At 43.4% G+C, this 16,175-nt stretch overlaps 1 protein-coding gene across 12 annotated transcripts in view; it reads left to right on the top strand.

The window, feature by feature from the left end:
* CALD1 (caldesmon 1) overlaps nucleotides 1–16,175 on the top strand; it is a 212,570-nt gene that overhangs the window by 125,527 nt on the left and 70,868 nt on the right. For 7 of the 12 annotated variants that reach the window (XR_005200964.1, XR_005200965.1, XR_005200962.1 and 4 more), the window contains one exon: nucleotides 2,239–2,458. The exons of the other annotated variants lie outside the window; for them this stretch is intronic. Coding sequence is in view for 3 of the 7 variants with exons in the window: in XM_037739978.1 (XP_037595906.1) it covers nucleotides 2,239–2,458 (220 nt within the window). In the remaining 4 variants the exon portion in view is untranslated. The remainder of the gene's footprint in view (nucleotides 1–2,238; nucleotides 2,459–16,175) is intronic. 12 annotated transcript variants of the gene reach the window in all.

The following is a 16,175-nucleotide window of genomic DNA, read 5'->3' as shown; positions in this document are numbered from 1 at the left end:
AAGCAAAGTAACGTGTTCTCAAGTTCTGGAGATTTAGGGGAAACATTATTCCACCTACCACAGAAAACCACTGACTTTTGTCAGTAACTGAAAGGAAAAAATTTACTGGGCCAAATTTGGTAGAAAGAGGAGCAGCACAATGCCTTGATACGTTTCTGTCTTGATACATGTTCTACAGCAAGAAACTCAAGACAAGTCAGTGTATATTTTAAGTCTTGTTGTGTGAAGGCATACGTATCTCTACTTTTGTGAGCGTCCTATGTGCTACTTTAATCAGTATATGTTCAGTGATCATATGTGTAATCAGATATTTAAATGCACGTATACATAATGATATATGGAGATGTTTATTAAACTGTATTTACTCCATAAAGTAAGACTTCATTTTTTGTGGTTTTTGTTTTTTGTTTTTGTTTTTTGAGACGGAGTTTCGCTCTTGTTACCCAGGCTGGAGTGCAATGGCGCAATCTCAGCTCACCGCAACCTCCGCCTCCTGGGTTCAGTCAATTCTCCTGCCTCAGCCTCCTGAGTAGCTGGGATTACAGGCATGCGCCACCATGCCCAGCTGATTTTTTGTATTTTTAGTAGAGATGGGGTTTCACCATGTTGACCAGGATGGTCTCGATCTTTTGACCTCGTGATCCACCCGCCTCGGCCTCCCAAAGTGCTGGGATTACAGGCGTGAGCCACCAGGCCTGGCCTGTTTTTTGTTTTTTGAAATGGAGTCTCACTCTGTCACCGAGGCTGGAGTGCAGTGGCATGATCTCGGCTCACTGCATCCTCTGCCTTCCAGGTTCAAGCGATTCTCCTGCCTCAGCCTCCCAAGTAGCTGGGACTACAGGCATCCACCACCAAGCCAGGGTAATTTTTGTAGTTTTAGTAGGGATGGGGTTTCACCATGTTGGCCAGGCTAGTCTCGAATTCCTGACCTTGATCTGCCCGCCTCAGCCTCCCAGAGTGTTGGGATTACAGGCGTGAGCCACCTCACCTGGCCTATAAACTGTGACTTTGATGCCCTCATAGTATTTGAGCAAGAAAACAACCAAATGTTTTAGCTAAAGTGAAGACAGCATTTAACCTAACCCAATTAAACTTTAAGTTGAACACAGAGTAGCAGATGCAGTTCAGCTCCATGACGCTGGGCATCTAAATGCTCTGTGCTTTGGTGTCCTTGTCTGCATATGACATAGAGCCACAGATCTCAAAGATCTCTTTCATTCCGTGAAAGGGCTCTCAATGTGTGAAGCTGACTGCTTTTCCTGCCATTTTCCAAGAAAATAATCTTAACCCTACATTGTGGAGATCGGAGTTGTTCTCACTTGACAAAAAGCCAGTCCCACAAGCAGCTTGGTACCCAAGCACCAAGCTGTTTATTGCTCATTAGAGATGAAGAACTGTATTCATAAGTCACGCTGAAACGGAGTGTCATCTCCAGACAAAATCAGCACCACCCCCTCCTCAGGACTGGGATTTGACTGCTTTCCAAGCCACTGCTGACCAGGCTCCATTGCCCAGCTTGGCTGATGAGATCACCGGCAGAGTACCATGGGTGCAGACGGGGCCTGCTGTTTCAACATGTTTTCAGGAGGGTTCTTGCCCACATTTCTTGGAGAGATGTGAGCACCAAACAGACTGAACCATCCAGCCCATCACTGAGCAGAGCCGTCTCTCTTCATCCCTTTGCATTTGGTTTGCATTTTTATGTCATGCCTCCTTCCCTGGATAAAAGGGATAAGAGGAGTTTCTCAGATTTGATTTCTCAGTGGGAACTGTTTGCTTTGGAAGCCACCTACACCAATGCTAATTGAGAACAGAGCTCAGAATGAGAGCCTGAGAACTGCACCCGGATGAACTTTTTGGTGGGCTGATTTCTGTTGATCTTGTCAGAATTAGGTTGTATATGCATGTAATACCATAATCAACTATTTGCCAAAAGGCTGAGCAAATGCATCAGTCTCTTTTTCCTTTGACTAGTTACTTACCTTGGAAAATATATTTGTAATTAAGCATATAAAGTCTTCATCAGGAAAGCTACTGGGGATCCTGGCCCTGACTACCCAGCAATAACATTTCTGGAACTCTTGAAGCAATCGGTGTTCTTTAATCGCCAAACATGATGGGCTTCTATTAGAGAGATTACAGTAAAAAATAACAATCAGCTCTCTGATGATCCTGTGAGGAGGGATCGGGTGGGGAGGAGTAGATTTGGCTGAGGACAAGCCCAGACTTTCGTCACAGGGACAGACCAACGTGTTAACACAAAGGGAGAACACGGGAGCATCCTGCACCGTGCATTTCAGCCACAGATCACATGGCCCGTCCGCAGGCCCGGCCCACGCCCTGACTGCCCGGCCAGGCCAGGTCTCTGTACCTCTCTGCCCCGCAGCCCCTTCCCAGCTGCGGACATGCTGGGTGGATCCGGATCGCATGGAAGACGCAGCCTGGCCGCGCTCTCCCAGTGAGTCCTCATTTCGCCTCTTTGGTTTTTCCTTTATTTTATTTTCTATTTTTTTTAAACAAACGAATTGTTGTTAAAAAAAAAAAAAAAATGTGGGAGTGGGAGGGGAGAGGAGGAGACAGCAGGCAGGAAAGGAATGCAGTGAGTGTGTGAGTTTCAGACCTGTCTGAAACTTTCCGGTCTCCACTTCATGGTTGTTCTGATTCACTGGTTTTTCTCGTTTCCATTTTAATGGTGGTTTGTGGACCATTTGCCAGGGGTTTATACCTGGGCACAGGTTTCTCCGTGTCAAATGGCAATCCACAAAGCATTGTGTTTCTAAAGGTCTGCTGTTAATTTAGACCTTAGCCCTCCCTTCAGAATGATCCGTTTGCAGGACTCAGAGATTTCGGCTAAACCACACATTGCCCAATCCTTAAAGTAAACAGCCAAAGCCCTCGATATACTGACCATCTGACTGAGACAGAACAAGATTCAGAGCATATGCTACTGATCAAGGAATTGTTCAGATAACGGGCTCTAAGGGTTTAGGATCATGAAATGCTGGAATGTTTAAGCCGGGAGGGAGGCCTTTAGACTCTTTGGTGCAATGCTCTCCTTCAACAGGCAGGGAAACAGAACCCAGAGGGGTAACTCAACTTACCCCAAAGCAGACAACAGTTGGTAGCAAAGCCATGTCTTTGTACTCTCATGCAGAGGGCCGTTTTCACACTGGTGTTTATGAGGTTTGAAAAGCGTACTGGGTCTTGGGAAAAGGTACCGCACAAGAGTAAGAACACCAAATGGCCTTTCAGTAAATCTTTTCCATTTTTGAGAGTTTTGGCACCGATTCAGCATGACAATTATTGTTCCAGTTGTTCCAGCGTTTGTGCAACAGTTAATCAAATAAACAGAGGAACTCATCAGAGTCCTAAAAACAAGACCCATGTCCATTACATTAGCAGATCTCTTGGATAACTAGTTTCTGTAAGTGTGATTATTCACGTGGGAGAGCTCAAAGGGACTTTAGAGGTTACCTGTATAGTCCAGGGCTTATCAAACTTTTTTAAAAGATCAAATTTAATCTTAAAGGGAATACTGTTATGTGAAGGAGATGTTCTGGTTAAAGGGAAGATTTGAGGTCTGGAGCTCCTCATCCTCGTTCCACTCTCCAGCCATAGCCCACAGCACGATTCTACCCCACGCTTCAACCCCACGCTTCAACCCTCTTCTACCCCACCTCCCCATCCTCTTCATCACAACTTCCTTGGAATCCTAGGTCTCCATGGGACAGTTTTGAAACCACTGATCTCATTGAAAGCCTTCATTTCAGGTGAGGAAAACTGAGGCACAGGAAGGGCTTGCCCAGGGTCAGACAGCTGATCAGCAATAGAGCGTGGAATGCTAAGAAAAGAGCCCAGTCTGCCTAGCGCTCTCGTTCTCTCTCTCTCTCTCTCTCTCTCTCTCTCTCTCACTTTCTCTCTTTCTCTGTCTCTCTCTCCCCCTCACTCAACTCATGGTCCTGACCCTTGTTTCCACTCCTTCATGCCTGAGGTTCTATCAGTCTGCTTTCTCTGTGTCTCTCTTCTCTGTTTACTCTGCCGTTTCCTGGATTTCAACAGCTATTGCCTCTCACTGGGATGGTTGTCATTGCCTGCCATCTGGTCCTCGGCCTCTGTCTGTCTCCCCTTTCTGATCCAACCCCCTACAGCATCCTTGAAGATAAAGTCCACTCTCTCCTTATTACAGCATTAAAAGTTCTCCACAATATGCCTTCAGTATTTCTTCCCATTCTGACTTCCACCAGGGAGAATGCTAAAAACTTTGCAGGAAAATAAATAAATGATAGGAATAATTTTATCAGATTCTGCAGAAATAACAAAAGAAATGCATGCAGGGATGTTGGTATTTGTAAAAAGTACAGGAGTACCTGATCCAGTGAAATAAGATCACTCACAGTGCCCCAAACTCAGCATGTACAAGCCACCACTCTCCCCTGACTCATTCTGTTCCCTACACAGGGAACACACTTATTCTCCTCTGTTTCTGACCACCTCCCTGTCCTGCAAGGCCCTGATCAAATGCTCCCATCCTCTATAAACCTTCCTCACTCCTCCCTTCTCTCACTCTGATAACGTTTGCCCAACCTTCTTCTGTTAGCTTTGTACCATCAATTGAGGAAAATGATGGGGCAAGTCTCAATCATTTTAGGAGGTTTATTTGCCAAAATTACGGATGCACCTGGGAGACATGCTTTTATCTCAAGGTGATTTTGAGGGCTCCAGATTTAAAGGGGAAAGGGCAGGATATTGAGAAGTACACAGTTTTCATGTAAGTGAATCTGCATTTTTTAGATGAGATAACATAAAAGGGGCAGAGGAAAAAATGTAGGGAATCTGCATTTTACATCCCATAACACAGAACATGGGGGTAGGGTAATAATCAGATATGTGTTTGTGTCTGGTGGGCCGGGGTGACTGCACCTGTAAAGATAAGCTACCAGTCTGCATTGCCATGGTGATTCTTTGTGGGCAAAATATGGGGGAGACTTTTGTAGCTTTTTATCTTGTAGTGGTTGGTTGTATTTAGGAACTACAAGGGGGAGGCAGGTTTGAGTGGCCCCCTTCCCATCTTGACTTTTCCCTTAGTCTAAATGCGTTCGGGGTCCCAAAACTTAATTTCCTTTCTCAGTACTAAAGTTAGTGTTGAACATAGCTCTCTTCCCTCCCAATCAATGGTAATTCACTTGAAGCAGAACGATTTTGAATCTTTGAATCTTCAGCATCCAGAACAGGGTTCTCGCTCCAGAAATATTCTTTAAGTTTCCTATTATTGACTAAATCAAACTCAGTTCACCTGAGTTTACGTTTTTCATCTGAGTCATTTGAACATACAAAGCCTGCACTCCTTTTGCTTTGCAAGACGGACTAGGTTAAATGCTAAAATAGGTGCCCAACAAAATGAATTCTAAGTTCCTTTGCATTGCCATCAGATAATGTATCTCTGTTTCATCACCTGTGGAGCAAGATTGGCTGTGATTTTTTTAATGAGGCATGTTAAAATTCCTGACTGCCAAGACCGACACAAGGGCCATGTTATTTTCAGGAGCAGGTGTGAATAGTTGTTCAGTTATTTTGATTTCAAGGTATATTTGGTTCTACCAGGATCACTAAGCGCTTCTGTGACTTGCAGCTTAATATTTTCACTGCTACTTCTATCATTTTCCCAAAGCCTAAGGAATTTTACTTGCAACAAGATTTGGAGTTTCCTGTAAATATTTGTTTTAGTCCACAAAGTTATTTTGCTTACAGAGAAGTGTGCTTTTATATATCTAGCAGATGAAAGTTACAAGTTTTATTTTTGAGTTACATTTTCTAACAAACATGGAAGGGTATATAAATTGTAAAATCATGGAGTCAAGGAAACATAGGAAATTATTTAGTTCATCCCACTGTTTTCTCAGGGAACTGATTCCAAAACAGTGCTGGGAAATAAATGTTTGCCATCATTTTTAAATATTCTGCAGAAGTGACAAAGGAAATGAACACAAGAATATTGAGATTTGTCAAAAGTTTAGGAATGCCTGGTTTATTCAATGTTATCAGGAAATGTAGCATTATAATTATCCAGGATGCTAAATTCTGTGTAAGTTTTATATATATATATATATGCACACACACACACATACATTTATATGTATGTTTTAGTGAAAAACTCTTTGCCTTCATTAAAACAGATATTACAATACATTTAAACATTCTCAAATTGCTAGGAGTTGTCCTCATGAACATAGTTTTTTAACCATGCTGTAAAATAGTGTGATACCTCAGGGGATAAGACTCCCATCCAAAAATGGGTCCAGTTATTATATGATGCCTTCCATCTACTTATTGATGCTTTTAAATCTCCTCCAGTACCTATTAATGCATCTGCTTCTACTGGTCCTGCTCCCTATTCTGCTGTTGCCAAGAATAACAGGGTTCCCATTTGTTAGAATTATGTTCAAAGTAAAAATCAACAATCTGGTGAGACAGGCCTTCTCTCTTACAAAGTAATGGGCATTTACATTTTGTAAACTATTGGTTTGTAGGCCAAACTGACCAATTTTGCTTAATTTTTGTTCAATGAAAGATTTTAAATGATCTGGACCCCTTATCTGGTTATGGATAAAATTGCTACTGCTGTTTATAGATGAAAAATAAAAAAGAATGGCAGAGAAATCGGTCATTGTGCTTTGCACGTGTTGGGTACTCTGCACATGATATTGCTGCACTGCACGAGCAGTGGTGATTACGGAGGTGGTCTTGACCTTCACACTGATTCAATACCTGGTGGCCACAAGCCTTTCAAATCTGTTGATGTTACTTGCATTGCTATCTGTGTTTTTCCCTCTCCTTACCTTTGACCTATTGGTCCTTGAAATGAGCCCTGCCGACGCTGCTTCTCACATTCCTCTCAGCCCATCAAAATCACTTTATAGAGACAAGCCTCACAGTGGCAAGAGGAATGAGAAATGGGGAAGAGGTCCTCTGTTCTCTGAAGGCAAACTCACCGTGGCATTTCTAACTGAACCCATGAGGGTCTGCTTCCCTATAGAAACACGGCTTCAGTTCTCCATACCAGCTTCAGATGTACCTTGGATTTAAAAAGGTGGTTGGCTGGGCATGGTGGCTTATACCTGTAATCCCTGAACTTTGGGAGGCCACAGCGGGCAGAACACAAGGTCAAGGGATCAAGACCATCCTGGCCAACATGGTGAAGCCCAGTCTCTACTAAAAATACAAAAATAGCCAGGCATGGTGGTGCGTGCATGTAGTCCCAGCTACTTGGGAGGCTGTGGCAAGAGAATCGCTTGAACTTGGGAGGTGGAGGTTACGGTGAGCTGAGATCATGCCACTGCACTCCAGCCTGTTGACAGAGTGAGACTCTGTCTCCAAAAAAAAAAAAAAATGGTGGTTGGTGGTTATAGGCTGGTCTGAGATTCCAACTACCACGTGTCCTGATGTCAAAGTTTCAAAAGGTAATTTACAAAGAAGGTCTTGGAAACGTGCTCTTCATAAATGTAGTGCTGCCTGGATCTATTTCCAAGCCTAATTAAATTTTTAAGAGGAGTCTTTAGAAAATCTGTAAACCTCATTCATTTCCAGTCATTCATTCAGCAAATACTCATTGAGGGTTTCCCATGCTAGTAAATACTGCTGTGCTGACTGAGCATTAAGAACATAAAAAAGGACAAGGCACCTAGGCTCTGGCCTCAAGGGTCCTGTCGTCTTCTGACCTCTCACCCAGCTTAGCATTATCTACCTCAGTGTCCTCAATCTTCATTTTTTTTCCTGTGACCTTGTGAAATAAATGCATTTTATTTTGTAGCCCCAGTACCTATATACAATGTGTGTGTGTATATATATATATATATATATATATATATATATTTGAAACAAAAATTACATGAAACAGTACTCACTGTTGCTGAGTACAATGTCCTCTGCTATTTTCTATTCGATTCTATTTCATTTTAAAGTGCTGGTCACCCACTAAATAGATTTCAAAAGCTGTAGACGGGTCACAAGTGAAAGTTCGAAAACCACTGAACATATCACATGACTTTGGCATCTCTGGTCCCCGCCTTCAAGGCAGCTTAAGAAGCTACGCTGGCTGGTGACAACCCAGGCTGCCGGCTATGGGGGTCAGCATGGAGGTTGTTTTTTTTTTTTTCTTTTTTTTTTTTAAATTTATTTAATGTAGTTTTTTTGAGAGAAGGTCTCTGGTCACTCAGGCTGGAGTGTGATGGCACAACCCTGGCTCACTGCAGCCTCAACCTCTGGGCTCAAGCGATCCTCCTGCCTCAATCTCCTGGGGCTACAGGCGTGTGCCACCATGCCTTGATAATTTTTTGTATTTTTTTGTAGAGATGGGGGTCCCACTTTGTTGCCCATGCTGGTCTCAAACTCCTGGGCTTAAGCATTCCTCCCACCTCAGCCTCCCAAAAGTACTAAGCCTCCCCAAAGTTTTTTTTTTTTTTGAGATGGAGTTTCACTCTTGTCATCCAGGCTGGAGTGCATTGGCACTGTCTTGGCTCACTGCAACCTCTGCCTCTCAGGTTCAAGCAATTCTCCTGCCTCAGCCTCCCAAGTAGCTGGGATTATAGGCACCGGCCAACATGCCTGGCCAGCCTGGAGGTTTAAGAAAAGATTTTTTGGATGGGAGTCAGAGGGTCTGGATTCTGGTCTAACTCCTTCAGTAATCAGCACGGCAATCTGAAGCAAGTCGCTTCAACTTGCTGCAACACAGCTATAAAGTAGAGATGCTAATGCCTGATCTGCGTAATTCACAGGGTGAGCAAGAGCATCCAGTATAATTGCATGAAAGCGTGCAGAAAAATATTAAGTACAAAGCCAAGACAAGTTATTATTAAACAGTCTTATTTTTGCAATTAAAATTTAATATCAGGGGAATAACCTTGAGGGACCATTTGTTCTTTGTAGATCTGGGAAAGAATTCTTGAACAAGGCTATAATAAGCTGCAACTTCATAAATGGAAACCTCAGGGTGACATTTGTTTGTGATATTATAACTAGGTTTGAATTGAAGAAGCTCAGCCAAGTTATCCTGGTCCCTCTGCCCTTAAATACTTTTTTCTGGTTATATTTTTTATTTTTATTTTTTGAGATGGAGTCTCTATCCCCAAGGCTGGAGTGCAGTGGACTGATCTTGGCTCACTGCAAACTCCACCTCGTGGGTTAAAGTGCTTCTCCTTTCTCAGCCTGCAGAGTAGCTGGGATTGTAAGCGTGATTTTTGTATTTTTTGTAGAGACGGAGTTTTGCCATGTTGAACAGGCTGGTCTCGAACTCCTGACCTCAGGTAATCTGCCAATCTCAGCCTCCCAAAGTGCTGGGATTATAGGTGCAAGCTACTGAATCTGGCCATTTTTCTGATTTTAAAATCAAGGAAGCAACTAGGTGGTCGTTGGGTTTTTAAGTCATGAGCCAATTTGTAAAGGAGTGTGCTTTGCCTGATATTATCTGCTCTAACCCTGTAGATTTATAAACACTAATTTCTACTGTTTTTAAGAACACTTTTTATTAAAAGCAACTAACAGTAAATCTAACCACTAAAAGAGATAATTTTATCAAGAAGGGTTTAAAACAATAAACTTTTAGATCAAATATGATACTTTCCTCATTTATCTTTCACTTTTCCTTTTGTAACTAAAACCTCATCTCACACAGACATTGGTTAGCATGAATGCTTTTTTTTTTTTTGAGACAGAGTTTCGCTCTTGTCCATGCTGGAGTGCAATGGCACAATCCTGGCTCAGTGCAACCTCTGCCTCTCAGGTTCATGTGATTCTCCTGCCTCAGCCTCCCAAGTAGCTGGGATTACAGGCATCCGCTACCACACCTGGCTAATCTTGCATTTTTAGTAGAGACGGGGTTTCGCCATGTTGCCCAGGCTGGTCTCGAATACCTGACCTCAGGTGATCCACCCTCCTGGGCCTCACAAAGTTCTGGGATTACAGGCATGAGCCACCGCACCCAGCCAGAATGCTTCTTTCAAGGCCTGCTGAATTCCTATTAAGGGACCTAACCCATCCTAGACCTATGCCTCTAACAGGCTAGCTCTGCCTGCCACATTAGCTCTTCGTGTCTTTTCTCTATCTTTCCATGTCTGTTTGTTGATCTTTCTTTTTTGTTTTTGTTTTGAGACAGGATCTTACTCTGTCTCTCAGGCTAGAATGCAGTGGCACTGTCTTGGCTCACTGCAGCCTCAACCTCCTGGGCTCAAGCAATCTTCCTACCTCAGTCTCCTGAGTAGTTAGGACTAAAGGTGCGTGCCACCACTCCTAGTTAATTTTTAAAATTTTTTGTAGAGACGAGGTCTCACCGTGCTGCCCAGCCTGGTCTCGAACTCTTGGACTCAAGAGATACTCCTGCCTGGGGCTCCCGAAGTGTAGAGATTACAGACATGAATCACCACACCCAGGCTATTTGCTGATCTTTACAAGGAATGTCGTCATTCACCTTTTCTAAAACTCAGTTCTCCAAATCACTCTACCTTTTACTTTGTAAGTAACAGAGGGAAAAATAAAATAAAATTTCTATCCTTTCCATTTCTCTCTGGGTACTCCCCTCCCCAAAGACCCCCGAAGAGAAATGGCATGATATCTTCGGCCAACAGACTGATAGATGCCAGGGTGAAATCAACAGAATTCAATTTGTGATTGGCATGCATTTATTAAAACATTATTCTGCTTTCAGGAAAATTAGAGCTCTTTATTTCAGATTTAGTTATCTCATTGACTTACTATTTAAAATGAGAATTTGAACCACTATACATTGGCTAACTCTGATGTTAGAGGAAACTTGCTAAAAATAGAATTTTTTTTTTTTGGCAAAATATAGAATTACTACTTTTTCTGGTGGGCTTAAACCAGATTCAGTGCCACAAGGGAGGTAGGAACAGATAGGTGTTTGTTTGCCAGCAGATGCCACCAATCTTGCAGTATTCTGCACAGGTGAGGAGAGCATAAATTAAGACTATTGACTTCAAAATCCAGATAAGCTTGAATCCAAATCCTAGTCCCGTGATTTCGTTAACTATGTGTCCTTGAGCCTGTTACTGAATCTCTCTGAGTTTCTCAGTTGATTGATCTACAAGAAAAAGGAAGATATATGTAAAGTGGTTAGCACAGTGCCTGGTGCTTACTCAGTGCTCAAGGGGTGGGAATGGGGGGAACGTAGGTGTTTAACAGTAGTTACTGCCATGATCTCAGTGTGTAGGAGATGAACCTGTGGGTGCTTCTGGGTAATCACAAAAGCATGAGTGACCGTGATGAGTTGTATTCGTTTCTGACGGCTGCTTTGCTTGTTCCACAACAAAGTACTATGAGCCAAGTGGCTTAGAACAGCAGACACTTAATGTCTCACAGTTGTGGAGGCTAGAAGTCTGGAATCAGGGCGTCAGTAGGGCCATGCTCTGAAACCTGTAGGGAAGGAGCCCTCCTTGCCTCCTGTAGCGTCTGGTAGCCCCAGATGTTCCTTGGCTTGTGGCCGCGTTAATTTCATACAGCATTCTCCCTATGTCTCTTCACAGAGGCCTCCCTGTGTGTGTGTCTGTGTTCATGTCCAAAGGGCACCAGCCACACTGGATTAGAGCTCATCCTAATGGCCTCAACTTGATTACATCTGCAAATACTCTATTTCCAAATCAGGTCACATCCTGAGGGACTGGGGGTTAAGACTTCAACATATTTTTGGAGGTGGTGATACAATTCAACCCATCTGAGTGTACATACTTCCAGATTAAATGCAATGAGTCTGGCCATTACCTCTACATTCTAAAATTAGCTGAGGTCTCCACACATTGGGCAAATTTCTTGCAACCTAGAGAGGCCTATTGTGAAAAATGGTTTTGTGATATTGGTTAACTTTCTAAGTGAATATTTTATTGTCACAAAAGAGCAAAAGTTCCCTAGACCCAAGCTGAGGCAGGGACTTTCCTTTTAACTCCACTGAGTGAGGAGCAATCAGGAAGTATGTGTATGTCGATTCACCCCAGAGGAAACAGCCTTGCATCACAGACTGAGCCATCCCAGTCTACGTAAACTCCATGGGGAATACTTTTTCAACTTTCCGGTATAAATTTCAAACGTCTGACATTAATGAAGCATTCAGTGTGATCCAGGGAAGTATTATGAGTCTGTTTCTCCCAAATCTGAAGGTTTTGGAGCTGGGAGGGATACCATGTAAACCACCCCTTACTCCCCGGGAATGGAGTGGCTCTGTTGATCCAGCTACTCCTGGGAGCCCAGGAAGGCTTAGGTTTCATGAGCCCACCTCAGAACTACAGGGGAAATCTTCCAAGATCCCCATATACCAGAGGACAAAAGGAACACAGCAAAGGGAAAAATGGAACATCCAGTAGAATAAATTTACAACCTACAGCAGAAGGCATCTTAAACAGTCAGGTGGGCTGCTGCTTGAATGTAATGAACCACTAACCTAAATAAACAGTACCAGGTGCTAGAAATTGTTGAAATATGATTATTAGCAAAGTAGAATCCTTCAGTCCTTAAACTGAGTTCAGCATTCCTTTCCTGGGGCTACCTTAACAAAGTATCACTTACTCGGTGGCTTGAAAGAGCAGTCTGGTTGTCCTTCAGTAGGTGAATGGATAAATGACTTCAGTGAATGAGTGGATAAATAAACTGTGGTGTACCCAAACAATAGAGTATTACTCAGAACAAAAAACAAATGCGCTATGAAGCCATGAAAAGCCATGGAGGAAACTAAGTGCATATTACTAAGTGAAAGAAGCCAGTCGGAAAAGGCTGCAAGCTGTAGGTTTCCAACTCTGTGACATTCTGAAAAAGACAAAACTATGGAGACAGTAAAAAGATCAGTGGTTTCCAGGCGCTAGGGCAAGAAGGGAGGGATGAATAGGCAGAGCACAGAGGATTTTTTTTTTTTTTTTTTTTGAGACGGAGTTTTGCTCTTGTTACCCAGGCTGGAGTGCAATGGCGCGATCTCGGCTCACCGCAACCTCCGCCTCCTGGGTTCAGGCAATTCTCCTGCCTCAGTCTCCTGAGTAGCTGGGATTACAGGCACACGCCATCATGCCCAGCTAATTTTTTGTACTTTTAGTAGAGATGTGGTTTCACCATGTGGACCAGGATGGTCTTGATCTCTTGACCTTGTGATCCACCCACCTTGGCCTCCCAAAGTGCTGGGATTACAGGCGTGAGCCACTGTGTCCAGCCCGAGCACAGAGGGTTTTTAGGGCAGTGAAAATACTTGGTATGACACTAAATTTGTCCAGGGCAAAGAATGTACAATGGCAAGAGTGAACCCTAATGTCAACTATGACAGGAGTGAACCCTATGTCAACTCTCAGTACCACCCAGCGTCAACCATGGACTCTGGGTAACACTGATATGTCAGTGCAGGTTCATCGGTTGTAAGGAACTACACTGGTGGGGGACGTTTATAATGGGAGAGGCTATGCATTTGTGAGACAGGGAATATATGGGACATCTCTGTATCTTCCTCTCAATTGTGCCATGATTGTAAAACTCCTCTACAAAAATAAAATCTTTAGAAAAAAGTAAATCACAAGCAAGGTTGCTTCCTTCTGAGAGCCGTGAGGAGGAATCTGTTCCATGCCTCTGTGCTCACTTCTGGTGGCTTGGCAGTAAACTTTGGGATATCTTGGCTTGTGGATATGTTACTCCAATCTCTGCCTTCACGTGGCCAAGATTGTCTCTTAGCGTCTGCCCTCTGTGCAGGTCTGTCTCTGTGTCTTAAGCCAAATTTTCCCCTTTTGATAAGGACATCAGTCACATTGGATTAGAACCCACCCTGATGACTTCATCCTCACTCACTTACCTCAGTCAAGTCCCTATTTCCAAATAAGGTCATATTCTGGGGTGCTGGGGGTTAGGTCGTCCACATATCATTTTTTGGAGGATACAACTGAATGCGTGACAAATATGGAAGGATTTTAAAACTTTAACATGCAGTTTCATAGTTTAACTCATAAGCAATAAGTACGATAGGCCAGGTGTGGCAGCTCACGCCTGTAATCTCAGCATTTTGGGAGGCTGAGGTGGGCAAATCACCTGAGGTCAGGAGTTCAAGACCAGCCTGGCCAACATGGCGAAACCTCGTCTCTACTAAAAATACAAAAATTAGCCAGGCATGGTGATACATGCCTGTAATCCCAGCTATTCAGGAGGCTAAGCCAGGAGAATCCCTTGAACTCAGGAGGCAGAGGTCGCAGTGAGCCAAGATTGTGCCGTTGCATTCCAGCCTGGGCTACAGAGCAAGACTCCATCTCAAAAAAAAATAAATAAATAAAAGCAATAAGTGGGATAATAATTATTAAGTACATTTAAAATGCCAACTGGCCAGGCATGCTGGCTCACACCTGTAATCCCAACACTTTGAGAGGTCGAGGCGGGAGGATTGCTTGAGCCCAGGAGTTTGAAACTATCCTGGGCAACATGATGAAACCTCATCTCTACAAAAATTAACTGGGCATGGTGGCACACATCTAAAGTCCCAGCTACTCAAGAGGCTGAGGCGGGAGGATCATTTGAGCTGGGATCTCAGTGTTCTTACCACTGTACTCTGGCCTGGGTAGCACAGTAAGATGGTGTCTCAAAATAAAAGTAATATAAATTAATAAATAAAATGCCAACTGGCTGAAGTTTATTGGAGTAGGGAGGACAGCTGGGTTCTTCCCTGACAGGTAAAAAACCTGTCTAAAACCTTTGGGGCTAGGGAGCTTTTGCCTCTTGGTGATCAGGAAGCATTCACTTCTCAGAAAGCTAACGAGTCTCCCTGCATCGAGCTCTGATCCATCAATTCTCCGTGAAGGCTGGGTATTAAACCAGCGCCAAAGAAGAACAGAAAAGGGGATTATCCTCTTCCACTAGGACACAAGCCTTTTCTGGCATGGGAAGATAAAGCTCTCTGATAAATTTACAAGTACGTTTTAGTGAAAAATGACCTGGATTAAGAAAGAGAGAAAATAAGAGATGAAAGGCATTCCATTTATTGAACATATTGAGCCAAAGTTCTCCTTGTACACTCCCCAAAAAAGAAAGAGAAAAGTAATCAGCAGGGAGGAACAAGGAAACGCAAAGAGGAGATAAGAATTTTCCCTTACATTTATTCTGCCCTTCTCAGCCTTGTGTGGTGTTACTATCATCAATGAAAAGCCATCTAAGATCCTTAAGTTTTAAAAATCTTTTCTGCCCAGTTCCCCGCTTCTTGTTTGGAAACAAGAACATGCTCTGCAAGACCCATCGACACAGATTAAATTTCCGTCGTGTTGATGATGATGATGATGATAGAATTATAAAAATGGTGAACATTCATGTAGTATTAACTATATGCCAAGCACTGTGCTAAGTACCATACAAATATTAATTCATTTAATCCTTACAACTCCAAATATTAGTTCATTTAATCCTCACACCATCAGTCAGTTAATGAATAATGTATTACCTCCATTTACAGATGAGGAAAATGAGGCCAGAGGGGTTCACTCACTTGCCAACCTCCTCCCTGCTTGGGTGTGTGTAAGACTGGTGCCTGGCTTTGGCTCCTGGTGGTTTCCCTGCTGTCTCAGGCTTAGCACATAATGGAGGCTATTCCCTGTGTTTTCAGAGCTCTAACCTCTGGTCTTTGAGTGGGTGAATCTGGCAGCAGCTGTATTATTACATCATATCCCGCTTGAAGAGCAAACGTCTCCTCCTGGAGGAGCAGGCCTGGAGGGCTGAAGAGGAAGGATCTAGGAAGATACTTTGAGTTCTATGACTCTTTCCCCTAAATAATCAGCCCAGTGCTCTAAATATTGCCCTACAGGCCCTAAAAAGAGGTCAGGCCGGGTACGGTGGCTCCTGCCTGTAATCCCAGCGCTTTGGGAGACGAAGGCAGATGTATCACCAGGTCAGGAGATTGAGACATCCTGGCTAACACGGTGAAACCCCATCTCTACTAAAAATACAAAAAATTAGCCGGGCGTGGTGGCACGCACCTGTAATCCCAGCTACTGGGGAGGTTGAGGCAGGATTCTCTTGAACTCGGGAGGTGGAGGTCGCAGTGAGCCGAGATCATGCCACTGCACTCCAGCCTGGGCGGCAGAGCAAGACTCCATCTCAAAAATTAAACAGATAGATAGATAGATAGATAGATAGATAGATAGATAGATAGATAGATAGAAAAAAAGGTC

Source organism: Cebus imitator, unplaced genomic scaffold (assembly GCF_001604975.1).
Source record: "Cebus imitator isolate Cc_AM_T3 unplaced genomic scaffold, Cebus_imitator-1.0 Scaffold77, whole genome shotgun sequence".
Taxonomy (NCBI): Eukaryota; Metazoa; Chordata; class Mammalia; order Primates; family Cebidae; genus Cebus; species Cebus imitator.
Note: the sequence above shows the minus strand (reverse complement) of the source record. Positions and strands in the feature narration are given on the sequence as shown.